The sequence below is a fragment of the Natator depressus genome, chromosome 2 (genome assembly GCF_965152275.1).
Source record: "Natator depressus isolate rNatDep1 chromosome 2, rNatDep2.hap1, whole genome shotgun sequence".
Taxonomy (NCBI): Eukaryota; Metazoa; Chordata; order Testudines; family Cheloniidae; genus Natator; species Natator depressus.
This window is the reverse complement of record NC_134235.1, coordinates 35,503,814-35,525,519: the sequence shown is the minus strand read 5'-3', so window position 1 is coordinate 35,525,519 and position 21,706 is coordinate 35,503,814. Positions and strand designations below refer to the sequence as shown.

General features: G+C 40.9%; 1 protein-coding gene across 20 annotated transcripts in view; it reads left to right on the top strand.

Annotated features, from left to right (window-relative positions):
• Nucleotides 1-21,706, top strand: part of RIMS2 (regulating synaptic membrane exocytosis 2) — a 737,938-nt gene that overhangs the window by 155,116 nt on the left and 561,116 nt on the right. For all 20 annotated transcript variants that reach the window (XM_074943965.1, XM_074943967.1, XM_074943973.1 and 17 more), the window contains one exon: nt 14,923-15,133. In XM_074943965.1, coding sequence (XP_074800066.1) covers nt 14,923-15,133 — 211 coding nt within the window. The remainder of the gene's footprint in view (nt 1-14,922; nt 15,134-21,706) is intronic.

Genomic DNA, 21,706 nt, shown 5'->3' with positions numbered 1-21,706 from the left:
ACCTCTAGGGTTAACGGCATAAAAAAAGGTAGGGGCAGCAGCGGCACAGTGGGGGCAGGAATGAACAATAGAACGTGCATGATCAGCAGGAATATGAAACTGTCGGGCCAAAACAGAGGCAGACTGATGAAAAAAGGAATGGCTTTCAGTGGGGTCAGAAAAAAGGGAATTTACCTGACCACGTAACGCGCGATCAGCGCGTGCATTGCCCTCAGTGAGTGACCCAGGCAGAGGGGTATGACTGCGAATGTGAGCAACAAAATAAGGGAAATTACGAGTGGTGATGAAATACTGTAAGGACAAAAACAGGCGAAGAAGGTCCGCATCGACCTGAGGGGTAATGAGGGCAAGGGGTAAATGATCAATTACCTGATAAACATAATGCGTGTCCATGATCAAATTAAAGGAACAATCAGCAAAAAATTGAAAGGCCAAAATAACAGCAGCTAATTCCAAGGACTAGTAAAGCTCTCCAAGCGCTGTGCATGCAAATATTGTTGTACAAGTGAATGAAGCGCTTTCAGCTTTTCTAGAGGGAGCGGCCACTGGTCAATCCATACGGGCTCTAAGGATTGCCATACCAATGGTAATGCGGATGGCAAGGTGGGTGAGGGAGGATTTTGGGCCATTATATATTAATATCGAGGGTGGTGTCCAGCTTTGTAAGTAAATCATGGCCCCAAATATTGAGGTGGACAGGGAGTACAAAAGGGCGGATTGTAGCAAGGGCACAGCCTCCTGGTTTAGAGACCGTGACCCAAGACAAACTTTGGCGCCCGGGTTTGCTACCCTCGATCCCCCACAACTCTTTAGAAGGAACTGTTGGCCAACCGACCGGCCACTCCGGATCACGAATCACCGTAACATCAGCTCCAGTGTCCACCAACCCTGTAAAAGGAACATTATTTAAGAGAAGTGTTAACTGAGGTTTTGAGGGGCGGACCGACATTGTCAGAGCAACAAGTGGAGAGGACGTATTGTGAGACGGCGACTGAGACAGCGTCGATCCAAAGCCGTTCCCGCCCCGGGTTCGATCCTCTGCGGCTGGCACCTGATAGGGGACTAAAATCAATTGTGCAATTGACTGTCCACGCGGGAGCGATTGCGGAAGATGGGTCCACACCTGAACCTTAATAACACCAGTGTAATCAGCATCGATGACTCCTGGGATGACAAAAAAACCCTGTTTCCCAGCGTGTGAGCGAGGGAGAACCAGACCCACAAATCCGGCAGGGAGAGGTCCCGTCACCTGTGTAGGTATGGCGCAAACCTCCCCTGGCAACTGAAAATCAGCGTCCTCCTGCATAATCAAATCAAGCCCTGTACTTCCGGCAGTCGCCGCCCTCATGGAATCTATGGATTGTAAGGCAGAGGAACAGTTGTCTGAGTGGGAAACACCCCCGTTTGGCCCTGGGTTCGGGGGGGACCCGTTGTGCGGTTTCCCGACCCGCTACGACACTGATTAGCCCAGTGATAGCCCTTCCGACACTTGGGGCACTTCTTTGAGGGGCGGGCGGGCGCCGTCGATGAGCGGCACTCCTGCTGAAAGTGACCCTCCTTACCACAGCGGTAACAACGCTTCCCCTCCTTCCCGGTTTTTCGCAGGGCGGCAGCCAGAACTCCAGCCTTATGTGCTTGGGTTCCGATGTTTTGGCACGCCCGCAGCATGTCCGACAGCTCTAGAATTCCAGAGGCTTGTGCAGCCTGGAGAGCACAGCGGCAATCCTCGTTTGCATTTTCAACCGCCATTTTTAACAGGATCTCCTGAGCTGCCGCAGGGTTATCCACCTGTCGGAGGATAGCCTCCTGCAATCTGTTGGTAAAATCCATAAAGGACTCTGATGCACCCTGACGGATACTGGCAAAGCTTTTAGTAGGCCTGCCCGAATCCGGGACCTTCCGGAAAGCATGCTGGGCGCAGGTGGAAATAATGGGGAAGACGGCCTGAGGGAGTTGAGACTGCAGCTGCACGGTAGCAAACTGGCCCTCCCCTGCCAACTGCTCATAAATGACACCTTGCTCTCTATATACCTGGGCTTGGCGTTCCGCCATCTGCCGATACTCACTAAGCCAAATAACATACTGACTGGGCGTCAGCATCATGCGCAACAGCGCCTTCCAGTCTTCAGGGATCAGGGAGTACCCACTACCTAGCCCTTCAATGAGACCACGCACATACGTGCTAGTCAGGCCGAACTCGCGAATTGCTTTCTTTACCTCTCTGATCACCGAGTAAGGCAAACTGACCCAGTCTGCAACCTGGTTGCCCTGGCCATCATCCTGCCAGGTCACAGGACAAACTGAGACCAGATCAGCCAGCTCCTCTGCTGTAAGATCTGAGCGAGTCTTCGCTGCGTGAACCATTTGTTGCACCAGCGAAAGCCTCTGAGCAGACGCAGACGACCCCCCGGGGGGCCCCGGAGCATGGGGCCCCACGGGCGGAGGGCGATCACACACCGGCTCCGGTGGGGAAGGCCAGGGAGGCGGTGGTAATAGAGGCACTGGGGGCGAAGCAGGGGGAGGGATGGTTGCAGGAGCGGACGGGGGTGGCGGGATCGGCAGCCCCTCTGTTGGCGCGGGAGAGGGTCTTTCTGAGGTGACACACCGTGTTGCATCGGTAGGAGGGGGGGTGGCTGCAGGAGCGGACGGGCGTGGCGAGATCACCAGCCTCGCGAGGGAGGGCCTGTCCGGGGCGACACGCTGTATCGCGTCGCGGCAGAGGTGCCAGGCATGTAAAGCCTGCACGGACGCCCGAGGCTCTTTGTGCAATGTCTGGCCCAACCGGTCCCAGTCCGCTAGCTTAAGGGTTCCGGCTTCAGGGTACCACGGGCATTGGGCACTCACCTCCTGTAGCAGGAGAGTGAGTTCTCGAGTGGGGCAGTCATGCTGAGCCTTACGCAGCAAATACTGTAGCTCATTGCGGTGTTGCACTTGCAAAGCAGAGAGGGAGCTTCCCATACTTACCACAACGAAAAATACTCACTGGGATCCACGAAGCGGATGAGTGACGCGTCTGAAACCCTTGCCGGGCGAGGTGAGTGCTGAGGGCCCCACGTTTGGGCGCCAGTTGTGGCGGTTCAATGATGAGACAGAACACAGCTTTTAGCAAGCAAGCAGGCTGGTCTCTGCTAACGGGCTTCTCCTGTCAGCTTTTCACCTTCCCCTTTATTCTCTCTCTCTCCCCCCGCGCATTACATTCTCCAACAGATAAAAGGAATACACTGGCTTTGTTTAACATTCTTATTTACCAATTTCTGTCTACCGCATTCCTTGCTCTCGGGCCTTGAGCCCAGTCCTGAGAGGCTTCCCACGATACATATCATCTTGGCGAGATTCCAAGGTTGATGCCCTTGGATGGAGCAGTGTGTGCACTACTCCTACACAACACTCCGGGTGTGCCCTGAATGTTGCCAAGCGCATAAACCTTTATGAATCCTACACATGACAATCCCTCTTCTCCCTTACAAAAATTCTATTATTATTCACACTTACTCTTATGTGTGTTGAAAACATGGGAGTGGGAGAGTGAGAAAATTTTGTTATTACTCAACACTTGGGAAGTGGTCAGACACTAGGTACTTATACTGCCCCATCATCATAGATGGGTAATGATCTGTTTTGGGGAAGACTTCTATTCATTTTTATTGTCCCTTTCAATTGTCCTTCTGGGAATATGCTTCCACTCTACATGTCTCCCATTCTTTTTACTCAAACCTTACCTAAAAATGGTACATAAGCACTTTCAGATTCAGAATTCAATAAACTTCTCCTTGAACTGATAAAAGAACTAAAGTCAGATGTGGATGAAATTTTAGATACTACAGTGATGTGGTCATATAATTCAAGACTATCATAATGCATATGCACAAAGAGGCCAAATTAAGGTTGCGCAGGCAAACTTAATTCTGACATCTACTAACTTTTGAACATTTGACTTTACAATTGTAATATTCTTGTAATGTGATCTTTTTGGATGTAATATTCTATTTTTATAAAAAACTGAAAAAAAAACAATAGCAATTCTATCATGGAAGTACATTTCCCCCCCACATGGGTCATCAGAAGGGTCTGGACCTTGTATGCACAGCATAGACTTCTTCCATTTGAACTAACAGAGTAACTGATAGCAGGAGTAGGCTGGTATCCTCTGTGTGTACCAGCCACTACATAATGATGAAACACACACTTTGTCAGTTCCTGCCTCCCACTCTGCCTAGCCACTACTCCCACCCCCAGCTCCTGCCTCCTTCTCCCTCTACATCTATGCCATGACCCAACCCTCAGCTAGGCTATGCCTACTGTGAGGAGAGGCAGAGGTAAGCAAACATAATGGAAATAGCCTTAAATTTTAAATTGTAAAAAGGAAAAGGTCAGAAATTTGACAGGAACAGTAATATAAATAATAGAGTAATATTATAATATAATAATATAAGGTAACATTAAATACTTACAAACATAATAAACTATAAATTACCATCACAATCAAAGTACGTTTTTCAACAATATGTTGTGTCATGCCAGGAGGTGCTGCAAAGTTTCCCTGGCTGCAAAGTCCAGTTTCATCCCAGCTGTCCTGCCTTCGCCTCTTTCTGGCTTGCAATGTTCCTTTGCTTCAAGGCTGTAATGACTGCACCTCTTTCCAACAACTCCACCTTCAAACGAGGGCCACGCATGTTCACCAGGAACCCAAACTGTATTTCTTATGATGGTGTCCCAGTGGTCAACCTCACTGATCATATACGTTGCGGCCTGGCTCCTTGCACATTGCCCTTCAAAGTCAAGCTTCCTCTCCCCAGCTTCATCACAAATCCTCTTTTTACCCCAGCACTGCTTCTTTCACCTCCTTTTGCCCTAACCACCTTCTTGCTATCCACTTTGGGCAGATTCTGAGACCCCTTCCCAGCTTGAGCTGCCATCTTATCTCTCCCAAGGACAGCATTCTATGCTGCTGCATCACATCTGTAGGCCCTAACATTACACCTCTTGGTCAAAACTGCAGCAGGTGCTAGTGCCAGGGCAAGGGTTACTACACCTATACAACCCTTTCCCCTTTCACTTGATCTTGCAAACTCCCTTTCCCATGTCATTTCTCATCTCTCTGTATTCAAATCAGGCAGTTTCTGCCTCTGTCTCTTCCCTGCTCTCTTGGTGCCTTCAGGAGGAGTATCAAGAATACAAGAGAGACAGTTTCCCTGCTCTCAGTTCCTGTGCCTGACACTACCATGGCCCCTGGCCACCTGGAGGAACAATAACAGGTAAAGTCCTGCTCAGCCCCTACAGTCCTGGAATGGAGCATGTTCAGTGCAGAGGGAGTCTTCAGAGAATTTAGCTGCCAAACTCTTAACATATGTCTGCTGAATATGTGCTTGCTGAGATTTTTCAAAGTCTCATATCTTGGCCAGATTTGGGCAGATTTTTCCAGGGATGGGAAAAGGCTAATCCCTGACACCAGGATGACCCTCTGCTAAATTTGAAGTCCATGCGCCAAAGTGTGGAGATGCTAGACCTTTCAGCAAAACAAATTATACATTTTTAAAAACATGGGTATAATAAAAGCATTTTCCCCTAGTCTCATTCTTGGAAATAGCAGAACCAGTTTTGCTGAATCCTCCCCCCAAAATTCAGCCTGAGCATGGAAAATTTCTTTCCAAATCATTAAACATAGGCAAAGTTTTAAGCAATTAAAAACAGAGTATTATAATGGGAGGTGTTGAGCAACTTTAAGTATAGGTGGTGCTATCAACTCCTCTTTTTTGTTCATCAGAAGGTATGAGCTAATCTTTTGGGAGATTTAATCAATGCTATTCAAAGACCTGTGAGTTGATGATAAACTATAAAGCTGATATTAGACTTCCAGTCTACAGACTGATAAGAAAGACTTTATTGTGGGATAGGTAATAGAAAATTGAAAAAGGCTAGCTTGCAAAGTATTTTAGTAATGCTTATTTTGAAAACCACATTAATTTTAAAACAAAAATAGTGAGCTAAATTCTGCTCCTCTTATCCATACAATTAGTCCCATTAAAGTCAATAAGACTTCTCAAGTGAATAGATAAATGGCATTTGATCTTTTGTCTGACAAATTTGCTTGAATTTTTTTGAATACTTTGCTAAAATGATAGACAAGGGTGAAATAGTATGTAGAAAAGCTTCAGATTCTGTTCTACACAGCAAATTAATTTACAAAATCAGAAAGAATTGTGTGAGGAACTGTTGAAATGAAAAAAAAAAGTTAAATACCTGATGGAGATGTGGAGAAAATATGCCTTGTAACATTATTTTTGTCTTTGTGTGTGTGTGTGTGTGTGTGTGCGTGCGCATGCGCACATCCGTGTTTGCATGCACATGTGGGGGAAGGGGAGAGGGAGAGAGTGCTTTTTTTCCCTGCAGAAGTATATACTATACATTTTCTAATTGGCACAAAACTAAGACAAAAGAATATGAATTCAATTCTGAGTTTCAAGAACAAGATATACAAGCTTCATGGTTGTACCCTGCAAAAGTTAGTCCTTTGTGGAAAAGAAATACATTTTCTGAATATGATCAAACTGTGATTTGACTCTTCTGGCCTTCACACAGCCCTCATTCCCAGTCTCACCATACTCATCATCAGAAGGAAGCTCCTCACAGATCAGACCCACCAACTTAAAGCGGCACAATGGATACAAAACCTGAAGATGTCTCTCCACTACTACAATGATCAAATATACACCACAACACCTTTCAAGATCCAGGAGTCCTACTCATGCCTATAACAACGTGTTGTACCTCATCCAGTGCACTAAATGCCTGAATAACAACTATATGGGTGAAACCAGACAATCACTATACTCTCAAATGAATTCACAGAGAAAAATGATAGAAGACAAAAGCACCATATCACCTCTGGGCGAACACTTTTCACAAAATGATTGCTCCATATCAGAGCTCTCAGTCCTCATCCTCAGAAGAAACCTACACAATACATTAAAAAGAAGAGCCTGGAAATTTAAATTAATATCTTTGCTAGACACTAAAAATCATGGTCTTAACAAAGACACTAGATTTATGGCTTATTACAACAATCCATAACCCACTATCTGCCCTTTTTTGTTCTCTGACTGTAGTGGTGTTAATGATCCACTTCACCTTGTATAGTCCCTTAGAATATGTGTTAACTACTTATACTAGAAAGTCTGTTTCATCTTATATTTAGCTGTGACACTGGGAGTACCTTTCCTAGACCTGAAGAACTTTCACCAACAGAAGTTGGTCCAATAAAAAATATTACCTCACCCACCTTGTCTCTATGACCAAGCTAAACATTCTTAGGTGAACATATGAAGATGTGGACTCAGTGAACTGATATAACCCTTGTACAGCAGCCTGAAGTGTTCATTGAGGTTATTTCTGCTGTTCTTTGTCCTGATATTGGGACAACATTGATGCCAAATTATAAAGTGATTACTTCTAGTGTGTTGGCACCAAGCTCCTGAGAACTTTCAGACAGAAATATTGTGTGTAGAGACCTGAATACAGATAATATGAACAAGCTATAATTTTATTTGCACAATATTTTATGAAAATTCAGTGTTACAAAATTCTTATTAAATTCTGTGCTATTATAAAAAAGCAAACTTTATTATCATGAGGTGACATTAGACATTTAGTTTTTGTTTTAAGCCACTGTCTGTGAGACCTATGAGAAATAGTAGATATTGAAGTATAAAATAAAGTGGTTCAAGTAATTTTATGAGTTTCCTAAACTGAGGACTTTACAGTTTTTGTTCAGCTATGATTATTTAACCTGGGTTGCTCTGTTAATTAAGTGAATGCATACGACGTGTTTTAGAAGTATCTGTATGAAATTTTGTCCTATGATGTTGTTTTTTTGCCCTCTGACAACTGTCAATACAATAATCTATGTAGTATATTCCTTCAAATAGAAAATATTAATAAAGGAGAGAGGCAATACATAGGTTGTTAAAAGTGCATATAGTTTTAGTTTTGTATATGACCTTGAAAAAGAGTCAGAAGCTACTAGTAAAACAAAGTACTCGTGTATGGCAATGAGAAAGCTATTTGAATATATTTGGCTTATGGAAAGGCAAAGGGTTTGTGCTTTTTATGTAGATAAGTATAAATTAATGAGACCAGTGACAAAATAAATAATAATAATAATAATAATAGAAGCTTTAGTTTACAAAGAAGCACAATGCTTAATGGACTAAAACCTACACTCGAGGTTCATTACAGACAACACATTTTAAATCGAGAATACAATGTTTGGCAGGAATAAAGAGGCAAGCAAGCTCTCAAAGATTACATGTATTATATGGAAATGTGCCATACTGCTGGTATGTTTATATACTATAGTGTATATAACATGTGGAAATGTGCCAGATTCCAAACATTTTCCAGAGTCAAATTCTGCTTTCATTTACACTCATGCAGCTCCACTGAAATCCAGTGTTCCATAGCCTGTATTACTCTCTCTGTGCGTGTAGACTACATTTCCCTCTTTCATATTTTATAACAGCAAATGAGCAGAATTTAGTTGATATAAAGTGCTAGAGCAACCACCTATGACAATTTTATTCATTTACTATCATTACAATACAAAAAGGACATTGCTATTAAAATTCTTAGTGCAACCTGTATATCTTGGGGTTTAATGTGCTTGTGAACAGGCACACCCTATGAATTATATATTTAACAACAAGAACCATTATTTTCTGGCTTTGGGGATTTAAAATTTTTCATATTTTATTTTTCCCCTCTCAAGGAGTATTGGGTGTCATAGGAAAAGTGAAACTATAATGTATTCTGCTTCCAGGACTGGAAGTGTGCAAAAATGAAAAATAATAAGTGAAAACAGTTATCAAAATAAATTTGGATTTCAAAAATGTAGTTCAAGCTTTTGGGAAGTTCAGTTTTTATATATATTTTTTGAAGTAATTTGCCCTTTCTTAGTCTTCATATGGCCAAGAAAGAGACAGCCAATCTTAATTTTTCCACAAAAACAGAATTACTGGAGAAGAACTACACTTGATGGCTTTGAAAATCTCTAAAAGTGGCTTGAGTACAGAATAAGTTTGTGTATTCCTTTCATTCCGCTGAGATAGTGAAAAAGACACAGGCACTGAAATGTTGTTTGCTTTAGGGTTGCTACAACAATTGTTTGTCTGTATTTGAAGGAGGGATGGTATATAATGATATAATTGTAAGTTATTGTTATCATAAACATTAAACATGTTAACATGAAGAACATTTAGAGACCATTCCTTGTGCACTAAAAACTCCTGAGGAATCCAGTGGGAGTTCTGAGTGCATGAGAAATTCAAGATAAGGTCCATAGTGTTAAGTTTTGTAAGGCATAAAAAGTATAAACTGAGATATTGACATTGTAATTATTTCCTGGTAAATTGCATAATAGCAAGTTGATAACCCACTAAGAGTAATCTGTTATACCACTCAAGATCGGGGGTGAAATCCTGGCTCCATTTAAAATAATGGAGTTTTGCTGTTGAGTTAAATGGAGCTAAGATTTCACCCCTAAAATTCAGCTTGAGATCCCTCTGAAAATTGGATCATATATTTAAGTAGCTAGAAAGCTTGTGAGTCAGTGTAGTTCAGACTCACCAGAGTGCTAATGTTTTTGGGACAATGAAAGCAGCAGCTAGAGTTGGATCTGAAGGTCTCTTATCCAGCCCAGAGTGGATGGGATAGCCATGTGTATAGCTGAGACACCTTCAGAAATTTTTTTAACTGAAGTGGTATGATAAAAAAACTATTTATTTTGGAAAGGGATTGGAACATTTTGAATTAAAGTATTTTGTATCTCAGTATTCAAAAATAATCAAGGAAATTGGACTCCCAGATTTAATTTCCTTTTGGAGATTGGTTGTATTACACTGTATTATGCTTCATGTGTATTGTTTTTAATAATCCAATCTGCAAAACGTCTGGGAAAGATAAAGAATCAAACAAATGTGAAACCCTCATACACATTTTTCATTTTGCTTTAAGTGTACCATGTTTGTACTATTTTAGATTGTAAACTGTGTGGGACAGGAACTATGTCTTCTTGTGCATGTGATTGTGCCTGACACAATGTGGGCCCTACAGGAATACATAAAATAAATACTAATAGATTACCGACATCTTTAGAGGCTAGAGACAAAACTCATTCCACTAGAGCAGGTAGCATCATCACTTAAGCACATGCCCATCTCTGATTTCTTTCCCTTTTCCTTGGTCTAACAGAGCCAGAGTCTATCTATTCTTGCTTTTTATGATCACTGGCTTGAGCACCGAAAGGCTTTCGGCTTCAAGGGGATTACTTGTGTGCTGGAAGTTAGGCACATGCTTTAGTATCTTGCTGAGTTGGGGCCTATATGAAAGTGATCATTTTAAGTACAAGTATCAGAGGGGTAGCTGTGTTAGTCTGGATCTGTAAAAGCGGCAAAGAGTCCTGTGGCACCTTATAGACTAACAGACATATTGGAGCATAAGCTTTCGTGGGTGAATACCCACTTCGTTGGATGCACTTATGCTCCAATACGTCTGTTAGTCTATAAGGTGCCACAGGACTCTTTCCCATTTTAAGTACGTTCATTTTGAGATTTGCTAATAAGTTTGGTGTATGAATCGAAATGGTAAACAAAGTAAAAACTGCACATTTCTTATTGTTAATATCTTGTTTTGTTTGTTTATTATTTCCCTCATTGGAAAGGCCCCTGCTTGCCAGCTGTTGTTGTTGTTTACATAATGCAATAAGTAGGCCTTGTTTGGCACTTTATAAACCCAGAGTAGACAAGGGCCAGAGTTTCCAAACCTGAGTGCCAAAAGTTAGGCTTCTGAATCACTTTTAGAATCACTGCAAACCTGCAGTTCCCATTTTCTTCAAAGTGAGCTGCACTTGTGTAAGTGAGCACAGATTTATCCCTTAGGATTTAGTTTAGTTATAGTACAAATAACTAAGGAACAGGCTACACTGGGACATTAGTGTTTAGCCAAAAGAAGTGAATTTATAGGAAGAAAGAACGAGTGTCAGAAGAGACATGAAGATGAAAGTGTGAGGATACTAAGGAGAGAGGGTTGGCAGAGAAAATGATTGCTGAAAGTTGGTAGGAGTGGAGCTGTGCAGAGCCTTAATGGTGAGGACAAGGAGTTTGAGCCTAATATGGAAAGAGTCAGAGCGTGAAAGTGATTCCAGGAGGAGGGAGGGTGAATGGAGAGAAAGATTAATCATAGTTCAGTAGACCCACAATATTTCATAGTAATGGCTCAGACCATCTTAGTAAAAATACCATTGTAACTGTATTGGTATTGTGATTGTAGTGTAGTGTAGTGTGTTGGAGCAGTACTGTAGAACAATGGTTAACGACTTTTTCTGGGTTTGCAACTCCCAGAATGCAAAAATAAAAATAAAAAAAAATAAATCATCCTGCGATGCACCATATTCCACAAGTCTGTGGGGTATAGGTTATGGGAATAAGCCATGGGAGGCTTTTGGGTGCTTGGAGTGGGACAGCTTCTTCTGCTGTCAGGTGATAGTGTTGCTGAGTGGGTAGAAAAAGCTGCTGGGGGCGTCTGGTAAACATGCTTTTTCTTTGTTGTGAAGATGAGTGTTGTACAGGTGGGAAGGCTGAGGAGCAGTAGAGAGGTACTCCTGTAGAATTCCAGAGGGTTATTTTTTCTTTTTTATAAGCATCCGACCTCTTAGCTAGAATCCCTTCCAGCTGTTGGATATCAACTGAGATATATGCGAGTTCCAATCTACAATATGCAGCCTCAGCATGTATGTCAGATACCTAGTCATAAAGCCAATTAAATCAAATTCTTGTTTCAGTATGTCCGTTTGTATGAGATTGTGTATAATGCATTATCTATACGGTAATTTTATGTAGTAAAACTATCCAGTATTTATGCATGGGTGTGACACTCACACAATTGCCCCTCCCCTTACACTGCCCATATATAATGTACATAAATGTATAGCAACATCATTGGAGTGTTGTGAGTTACAGGAGGGGAGCAGATCTGAATAAGCTGTCACCTCCTCGGGGGTGCTTCCACTATCCACGTCTTTAAAATCCTGTTTTTAAAAAAAATAAAAATATTAATTTTTAACAGTTTTCGGTAGGGTATTGATTTACTTGCTGACTCAGCAAGATTGTGTATCAATCATGATCATCACCTCCTTTTTCCCACATCAGGGTTAGGTAAGGTTGAAGTAATAGCAAATTCTATCCATTGAGCCACCATTTGAGCCTGTTGGAGGGTTGGCTAGATGGTTTTATATACTGTGTTATACCGCTGTCTCTTTGGACATCCACAGCCTCTCTCACTGTGCACTCTTCCATAGAGAACTATTTTAGGTAGTCAGTATAGGGTCATACTAGCAACATGGCCAAACTATTATAGTTGGCACCTTTTTAAAGATTATAGTCACTGCACATTCACTCTTTAACAGGTGTCATCGTTTCTTAGTCTGGTTAGCCTTGTCAACTCTAGGATATGATGGAGGCACCCCTCATTTCAAATGTTTGTGGCTTTTGCTTCAGATGCTAGCAAATCTGCTATGTTTTCATTGGAAATTCCAGTGGGAGTTAATGATGATGGCCTGACATTATCTCCTGGTATGTGCTTCCTACGCCTACATCAGAGAGTTCTTGAGTGAACGTATTGCCAGGGAGCAGGAAGCAGTGAAGTGGAGCAGGTCATTCTCACTCATGCCTAGAGAGTCACAGGAGTTCTGTGGTTTCAGAGTAGCAGCCATGTTAGTCTGTATCTGCAAAAAAAAAAGGAGTACTTGTGGCACCTTAGAGACTAACAAATTTATTTGAGCATAAGCTTTTGTGAGCTACAGCTCGCTTCATCCGATGATATATCCGATGAAGCGAGCTGTAGCTCATGAAAGCTTATGCTCAAATAAATTTGTTAGTCTCTAAGGTGCCACAAGTACTCCTTTTCTTTTTGAGGATTTCTGTGGGATTTCTCAGTGTATCTTGTGATATATACTTTTTATAGTGGTATGCTCCCTTTTACCTTCTCAGAACCATGATCAACATGACCCCAAAAAGGATGTTCTGGGAATTCCATGTCATTGACTCCATAGCATTTTCGTAATAACTTTTCCTCTGCTGCAGGTTTTCCAAAGGAAGGGATGATATAAGCTATTGTATCATATTTGCTCCCCGCAGCCAGATTCAGAGAATGAATAAGAATCTTCCTGCAATTACTGCTTGTGTCTATTGGAGGTGGCTGTGGTGCTGGGTACCAGCACTGAGAGCAGTGCACTCTTCGAATCATAGAATCATAGAATATCAGGGTTGGAAGGGACCTCAGGAGGTCATCTAGTCCAATCCCCTGCTCAAAGCAGGACCAATCCCCAACTAAATCATCCCAGCCAGGGCTTTGTCAAGCCTGACCTTAAAAACCTCAAAGGAAGGAGATTCCAGCACCTCCCTAGGTAACACATTCTAGTGCTTCACCACCCTCCCAGTGAAAAAGTTTTTCCAAATATCCAACTTAAACCTCCCCCATTGCAACTTGAGACCATTACTCCTTGTTCTGTCATCTGCTACCACTGAGAACAGTCTAGATCCATCCTCTTTGGAACCCCCTTTCAGGTAGTTGAAAGCAGCTATCAAATCCCCCCTCATTCTTCTCTTCCGCAGACTAAACAATCCCAGTTCCCTCAGCCTCTCCTCATAAGTCATGTGTTCCAGTCCACTAATCATTTTTGTTGCCCTCCGCTGGACGTTTTCCAATTTTTCCACATCCTCCTTGTAGTGTGGGGCCCAAAACTGGACACAGTACTCCAGATGAGGCCTCACCAATGTAGAATAGAGGGGAACGATCACGTCCCTCAATCTGCTGGCAATGCCCCTACATATACATCCCAAAATGCTATTGGCCTTCTTGGCAACAAGGGCACATTGTTGACTCATATCCAGCTTCTCATTTACTGTAACCCCTAGGTCCTTTTCTGCAGAACTGCTGCCTAGCCATTCAGTCCCTGGTCTGTAGCGGTACATGGGATTCTTCTGTCCTAAGTGCAGGACTCTGCACTTCTCCTTGTTGAACCTCATGAGATTTCTTTTGGCCCAATCCTCTAATTTGTCTAGGGCCCTCTGTATCCTTTTCCTACCCTCCAGTGTATCTACCTCTCCTCCCAGTTTAGTGTCATCTGCAAACGTGCTGAGGGTGCAATCCACACCATCCTCCAGATCATTTATGAAGATATTGAACAAATATCTGTAGTCTTCTGTAGTCTTTCCTGTACTTTCAGGGCAGCTTCTGCTGGTCCCCAGGGAGTGAAGGGGCAATGAAGGAAACAGCATGACATGAGTGCAGGAGGATGAGGAGCAGAGTGGAGACAGCAACCTGACTCTCTTTAGCTTCTAGTAAAGTCTCCACATTCCCCAGTCACCGCTGTCTATTTCCAAGCTCCATTTCTGAAAGTTATAAGGGATAGTCTAATGTCTCTATCTGTGCCCTTCCCACTGTTCTAGGGCACCCTGAAGGGGAAATAAGTGACAATTTTGCTAACATTCAAAAATCAAAGAGACAGCGGTATAACACAGTATATAATTACTGTTATGTCTGCCAATAGTGGGTTACACACTAGAGAAGCATTAACTAATTAGTGAAGTCCCCTTTATAGTAGCTGGACTTACTGTGTATGTGATTTGCACATGATCACATCCAAGACTCAACCTAAGCGCCTTATGTTTAGTCCTGTTAAAATGGATGGTAAAAGGTAGAACTTCATGTAACATATGAAGTAAGTGCATTATGTATGCAATCAATTAAGTTTTTTCAGCTTTCTCTTTACTGTGGTATTTCTTATTTAAATTTGTTTTGAAAATTGATGAACAAATTTATGCATGAACCTGAATAAAGCAACTTTCATTGATTTGTTTTCTTCTGCAGGAAATTGCATCAACAATTTGAAATGTATAAGGAGCAGGTGAAGAAGATGGGTGAAGAATCACAGCAGCAGCAGGAGCAGAAGAGTGATGCCCCGACCTGTGGTATCTGCCACAAAACAAAATTTGCCGATGGCTGTGGCCATAACTGTTCATATTGCCAAACTAAATTCTGTGCACGTTGTGGAGGAAGAGTGTCTTTACGCTCAAATAAGGTATGGAATTTGTTTAAAATAAATATCACTGAATTTTCATATTGATGTTGCTGAATGTGAAGTGTGATGTAATTTGGTACAGAAGTTCTGTGAAGATTATTATTGTAATTTGTCCACAGTTAGTTACTTTAGTTACTGGGAATATATCTACTGAAAAAATGGATCTCCTAGGACATACCTGTGCCTGTCCACAAGTTCGGTATCTGTTGTTCAGAATCACTAGTAATGCCTTATGGTTATTACTCAAACAATTTTTCCTTCAAGGAGGAAACTGTTTTAGGTCTATTTAGGCCGTTGTCCATTTGACAAAGAATCTTCATTAGAACTCTGGTCTACCTGTGGACCAGTGAATATTGCTTTTAATTTAACACATACCACAGTTCTGCTGCAGGATCCATGTAAGTGGATCCTTGTGCCTGTGTGGATCCAATTACAAGATTAGCCCCTAAATATGGAAGGAAAGGAATTTATTTAGTGACAATCATGTTGGGGGAGTTAGAAGTTAGAGCAAGGAATTGTTCCTGGCTTTGCCTGTCCCAGGCTCACTTGGACGTCTTTTAGCTTTATTTTACCTCAGTTTAGTAATGGGTATTATAATGTTTACCTACCTCCATAGTGTCATTTGAGGGAGCTAATTAAACAATGCTTGTAAACTGCTTTTTTCTTATACAAAGCAACACAAAATGCAAAGTATGTACAGGGAAAAGAAATCACTTTTTTTTTTTTTGCTTTTGAGAATGTATGCTTCATTTAAAAAAGATTAGTGTGCTAAGAAATAATACTCAGAGCTATCATAATGATTTGTATTATGAGAAATCAAGTGGACTGCCAGGTTGAATTTAAAAAAATACTTAATTAAAACAACTACAGCAGAAGTCAAGTAATTAACAAAATATTTGAGTTTAGTAGAGAAATTAGTTTACTAAAAATTTTAAATAAAATTCCCAAAGTGATGACTTGACATAAAATAGGGAATAACAATGTAAATCACATTCAGCATAGAAGTCTGTCTCAGATTCAGACAGATTCAGATATTCAGGACACTGTTCTGAACTCTTCCTTTTTTATGTGAGTCTTTATGGGAACATGCATGATTATTTTCAGTAAATTGGCACAACATGCACATAGTATGCAGAGTAAGAGAAATTGGTATGTACTTTACAGGAAGTTGCTTTCTTTATCATATCATCAGGCTGAAAAACAGGGCAAATAAGGTTTAATATGTATGTCAGCAATGCAAGTTATAAATCAGAGTACACAGAAATCTGCTCACTGGTGGCTAAAAGTAGCTGAGAGTATATACATCTCCCAGGTTATGTTGAACATAATGAAAGTCAATTAAAATATATTTTTAAAGTTTTTGTAGAGCCTTTTATCCTGAAGGATCTCACATACAATTATTACTTTTGATAACTAAATAAGTTTACAACAATATTTTTGGTATAGGAAATACAATCAGTACTGTAATAATTTTATCTAGTTATCAAAGGCAAAATTGGACAGTCTTTATTGCTGTACACTCAAACATCATGAGAAGACACCTCCGTGATGGGAAAGTGTCACCAATTGGCACCCAGAAAAATGCTCTGAAATGTGGGGATGCTACCTGCACGTTTTGTCAATTACTCTGTTGAAGGAAATCAATTTTACTGGCAGAAAGTGAAATTGACAAGAGCCTGCCAGGCTCAAAATTGTACAGAAAAACTGAAATTTCCCCACTGAAAATTTCAGTTATGCAAAAAAGGTAGTTTTTCATCAGAAAAAATTTCTGATATAAAATTTTTGATCAATACTTGCCTCTTTTTTTACCTGTATCCTCAAAGTCCATCAGATTGATCATTTAAGATATAAGAAGAGGGAAGCTGTACTTACAACCGTGGAGTAGATGACAAACGATTGAAACACAGCCTTGTGATGGTTCATTCTAAGACTGGGTTGCTTTTATTTCCTGTGTCTAAAATAAGATCATTGATGGACCTGTTTGATCTCTTTCCATAATTCCAAATTCATCCAGGTTTATGTCAGCTTTTGCTGCTATACACATCAGTGCAGGTCATGTAGAGGCAGCAAGCATTGGAAAAGGAAGTTGCTGAAGTGCAAAGCAGCCACAATTGCCCTTCTCTTAGGCTATGTTTACGCTATAACCTATGTTGGTATAACTTATGTCGCTCAGGGGTGTGAAAAATCCACCCCCCTGAGCGACATAAGTTACACCGACATAAGCACTCGCGTGCACACCACTATGTTGGCGGGAGAGCTTCACCCGCTGACATACCTATTGCCTCTCTGAGATGGTTTTATTATGCCCTGACGGCATACAGTATCTTCACCAGATATGCTGCAGTGGCGCAGCTGTATCCTCAGGCCTGGTAAAGGTACTCAGAGTGTCACAGCTAAATATAAGATCAAACATATAGTTCAGCATAAGTAATTAACGCACATTCTAAGGGATCATTAAGTGTGATGTGGCCCTTTAATACCATGGTAGTCAGAGGACAAAAAAGGGGATTAGTGGGTTACAAATCCTTGTAATAAGCCATAAATCCAGTGTCTTTATAAAGACCATGATTTTTAGTGTCTAGTAAAGTTATGAATTTAAGCTCCCAGTCTCCTCTTTTGAAGGTGTTGTACATATTTCCTTTGAGGATGAGGACTGAGAGGTCAGATACGGAGTGGTCGTTTTGTGAGAAGTGTTCACCCACAGGTGATATGGTGTTTTTATCTTTTATCATTTTCCTGTTTACGTTCATTCGAGAGCATAGTGATTGGCTGGTTTCACCCACATGGTTGCTATGGGACATTTAGTGCACTGGATGAGGTACAACACGTGATATCAATGGTCCTATACATGCCTCTTGAAAGGTGTGTTGTGGGGGGTATTGATCATTGAAGCAGTGGAGATATGTCATCAGGTTTTGCATCTGTTGTTCTGGCAGTGTCTGGTGCTGCTTTGAGCTGGTGTGTCTTGGTCTATGGGCAGCTTGCTTCTGATGATGAGCTTGGAGAGGTTGGGGGGTTGTTTGAAGACCAGAAGAGGGGGATCAGGAAAGATTTCTTTCAGGATGGGGTCCCCGTCGAGTACGGGTTATAGTTGTTCAGTGTTACCCTGCAGGGGTTCCAGTGTGGGGTGGTAGATGACAACTAAAGGCATGCAGTTGGAGAGGGGTTTATTTCTATATTGAAGCAAAACCCGCTCCGATCACATACGCCTAGTTGTCACGGGACAATGATACAAGACAAAAGTACCTTATGACTAGTGGATGAACACTTTTCACAAAACCAACCCTCTATATCTGATCTCTTAGTCCTCGTCCTCAAAGGACATCTTCACAACACCTTCCAAAGAGGAGCCTTAAATTCATAACTTTGCTAGACACTAAAAATCATGGTCTTAATAAAGAAACTGGATTTATGGCTTATTACAACAATTGGTAACCAGTTAACCCCCCCTTTTTATCCTGTGACTACAGGGGTGTTAAAGGGCCACATCAGCTCAACTGATCCCTTAGAATATGTGCTAACTAAGTTATACTAAATTATATGTTATATGGTTGATCTTGTATTTAGCTGAGACACTCTGAGTACATAAAAACATGACTTGAAATCATTAAGTTATGCATATTGTTAGTCTTTGTATCTGTGTAATTTTATTACTGTTGCCTTCATTCTTCTAGTCATTGTCATGCTCCCTGGTTGTCTTAATGTAGATTGTAAGCTTTTCAGGGAAGGGATTGTCTTCCTATGTGTGCATACAACACCATGTACAAAAAGACTCCTATTCTAATTGTGGCTTTTTGGGCACTACCACAATACAAATACTAAGTAACAATAAAAATATTTTTAACGGCAGATTCACAGATTACAAGGCCAAAAGGGTCAACTGTGATCGTCTAGTCAGCCCTCCTGTATAACACAGGCCATGGAACTTCCCCACAATGATTTTTAGAGCATAACAGGGCCAGAGCAAGATTTTAATTTTCAAGACATTTGGGAAAATGTAAGAGAAGCAACAATTTTTAGGTAACTTCCTGTTTTAAGAGACATCTCAAAGCATCCACAGCCATAGTGAGTTAAATTCTTTATACTGACTGGGTGGCCACATCCTCCTAACTGGGGATTTCATTGATGTTGGAGTATCCACTAGATATAGAGATGGCTCTTATACCATCCTTCTCACGGGCTTCAGTGTCAGGTCTTAGTTGGGGGTGGGGAAGAGGAGTGGCTGGAGTGTGTTGTATTCTGGCTGCCTCGGTGGAAAGTCCTTTGGGGACAGTTGCCTGCTGCCTCAGGTTAGAGCAGTTCCAGGGCTGCTGTAAACTGTGCTTTAGCCAAAGACTCTCTAAAAAATCAGAATGCTGTAACTGGTTCCCTGACAGCCTCCCCCTCTGCTTTGCCAACTGCAAACTTTGTGAAAAAGAGAATCTGGCCAACTGAATATACATTTTTTGCATCTTATTATGAGACTACCTCTGATAATCAATTTTTCTGGGCATCTCGCATGATTGCTTGAGACATTTTGTAGTCTGTGGTATTGGCAATGACCAGGTGACTTGGATTTATTGGTCATAATTTTAATATCACTTACACTCTCATAAACTTCATTCATTTAAATGGAGTTACTCCTGACTAATATTAGTGTGAGAGGAAAATCAGGCCATGCAATATTTATTTGATTTTTAATTTTTTTTTTTTACTACTGATGGGATAAAATGATTGGGGTAAAACACGTTGGTTTTTTTCTTATAAGAGTACTGTTAAGTTTCTAAAATTTTTATGTAAACCCTTTTGCAGCCTGAGTGGCGGAAAGTAATTTGACAGAGAACGCTCACTCACTTAGAAGTGCCTTTGAGTATTCAGACGACAATGGATTTGATTTGTCAAAGTTAAGAAGCTTTGTAAATTACACTTTGCAAATATGCAGAGCATTTTTAACAACGATCTGCTAACATGAGGGTCCACTCTTCACATATGTTCAGAGAACTGAGTAGTGACTGTAGATGTGTAAATTGCACATTGAATGAGGTTGGGCTACACAGTAAAATGTATATTGACTGGTACTCTGCACAGTGAACTGCACATTGAAAGAGGCAGTGCCAACAGGCGCATAGCCTTGTGCAACTGAAAAATTAAGTGCTGACACACAGCTTTCATGCATTGATAAGTTGGTGCCCAATTGATATTTTCAACAGCACAAAGTGCCAACTCAGTGAGGCAGGATCAGTGTTTTGTTTTTCTACCCCTTCTCTTTTAGAGAGAGGAAAAATATATATGTATTACATATATAACATACATATTTAACTTGTATGTAGATACAAGTGTGTGTGTTTACCATTATATGTGTAATACAAAAATGTTTTAATTTTTGTACAGTGCCTGTTGCAGTGTTTGTTGTTACTTTGGGACATTATTCAAGCTATTTACTATGAAAGAATAAGACTACTGCAGAGATGATGTACTTCAAAGTTTCAGCAAACCACCTTTAGGGGTCAGGAAGGGATGTTTTTCCCCCAAATGTATTCTGTTTATTTATTTATTTGATCTCCTTCCTCTGAATCCTATACTTCACACAGGATTCTCACTAACCCACCACATTCTGAGTTTGGAGGGATGTTTGTGAGATGGTGTGTGTGTGGGGGGGGGGGGCGGGTTTGGATTCTATTTGCTTACATCCCTTGCTATTTTGCTATGCATTATGTCCAGCTTCCTTTATTTAAAATAAGAGTTGGCCATTGTTGTGACTTCTTGATTCTAACGCAGTTCAGGATCTGGTGGAAGGATCTGGTCACCAAAGTACATGCAGTTGTTGATGTGCACCTTTTGTAGACTTACCACTGTCATTAAGAGGGTCAACATTTTTGAGCTGGGGAAGTTTCATGCTGGAAGCTACAAAAACAAAACGAGACTGCTTGGCAGGTCACTTCTACCACTAATTTGAACTTTAAACAAATATTACACTATTTAATATGTTATCTTTCTGTGTCAGTCAGGTTAATCATGAATAGTTGATTGTGCATTTTTTTGAAAGAATTAAACATGTCATGCCTGTTTATGAATCTTTTCTGTCTCTGGTTTGGTCTATATACAGTAATGCTATGTTGGCTGAATTGGAGTGACTTTTCTCCTCCTCATTGTGTATTTTGATTCATTTTTCTTGAAGGTGAAATTAAAAAAAAATTTTCGCTAAAGGTAAGAACTATTAAGTGTGAAACACAGATCAACAAAACAGCCAAAACTGTGAAAAGCAACAGTCTTCTATTTCTGCAGTTATGTTGGTATATATAGAAGACTATTAAAATATTTCACAGTTAAAGACTAGAAAATAAACTATAAATACATTAATAACCAATTTTTTTTAAATGAGTATCCAAGATTGACATAAACTTATTTAGGCCACTGGATATAATTTATATTGGCTGTAACTTTTAAAATAAACTCAGGTAAGAATAGGAAAATAATCCAGATGGGTCATAAGAGCAGAATTCATAAATGGATGTAGGTGATCAGACTCAGAGAATTATTTAAAAAAACCTGATAGTCTAAAGGGCATATTTTCTTAAAAACTAAGGGCATGAT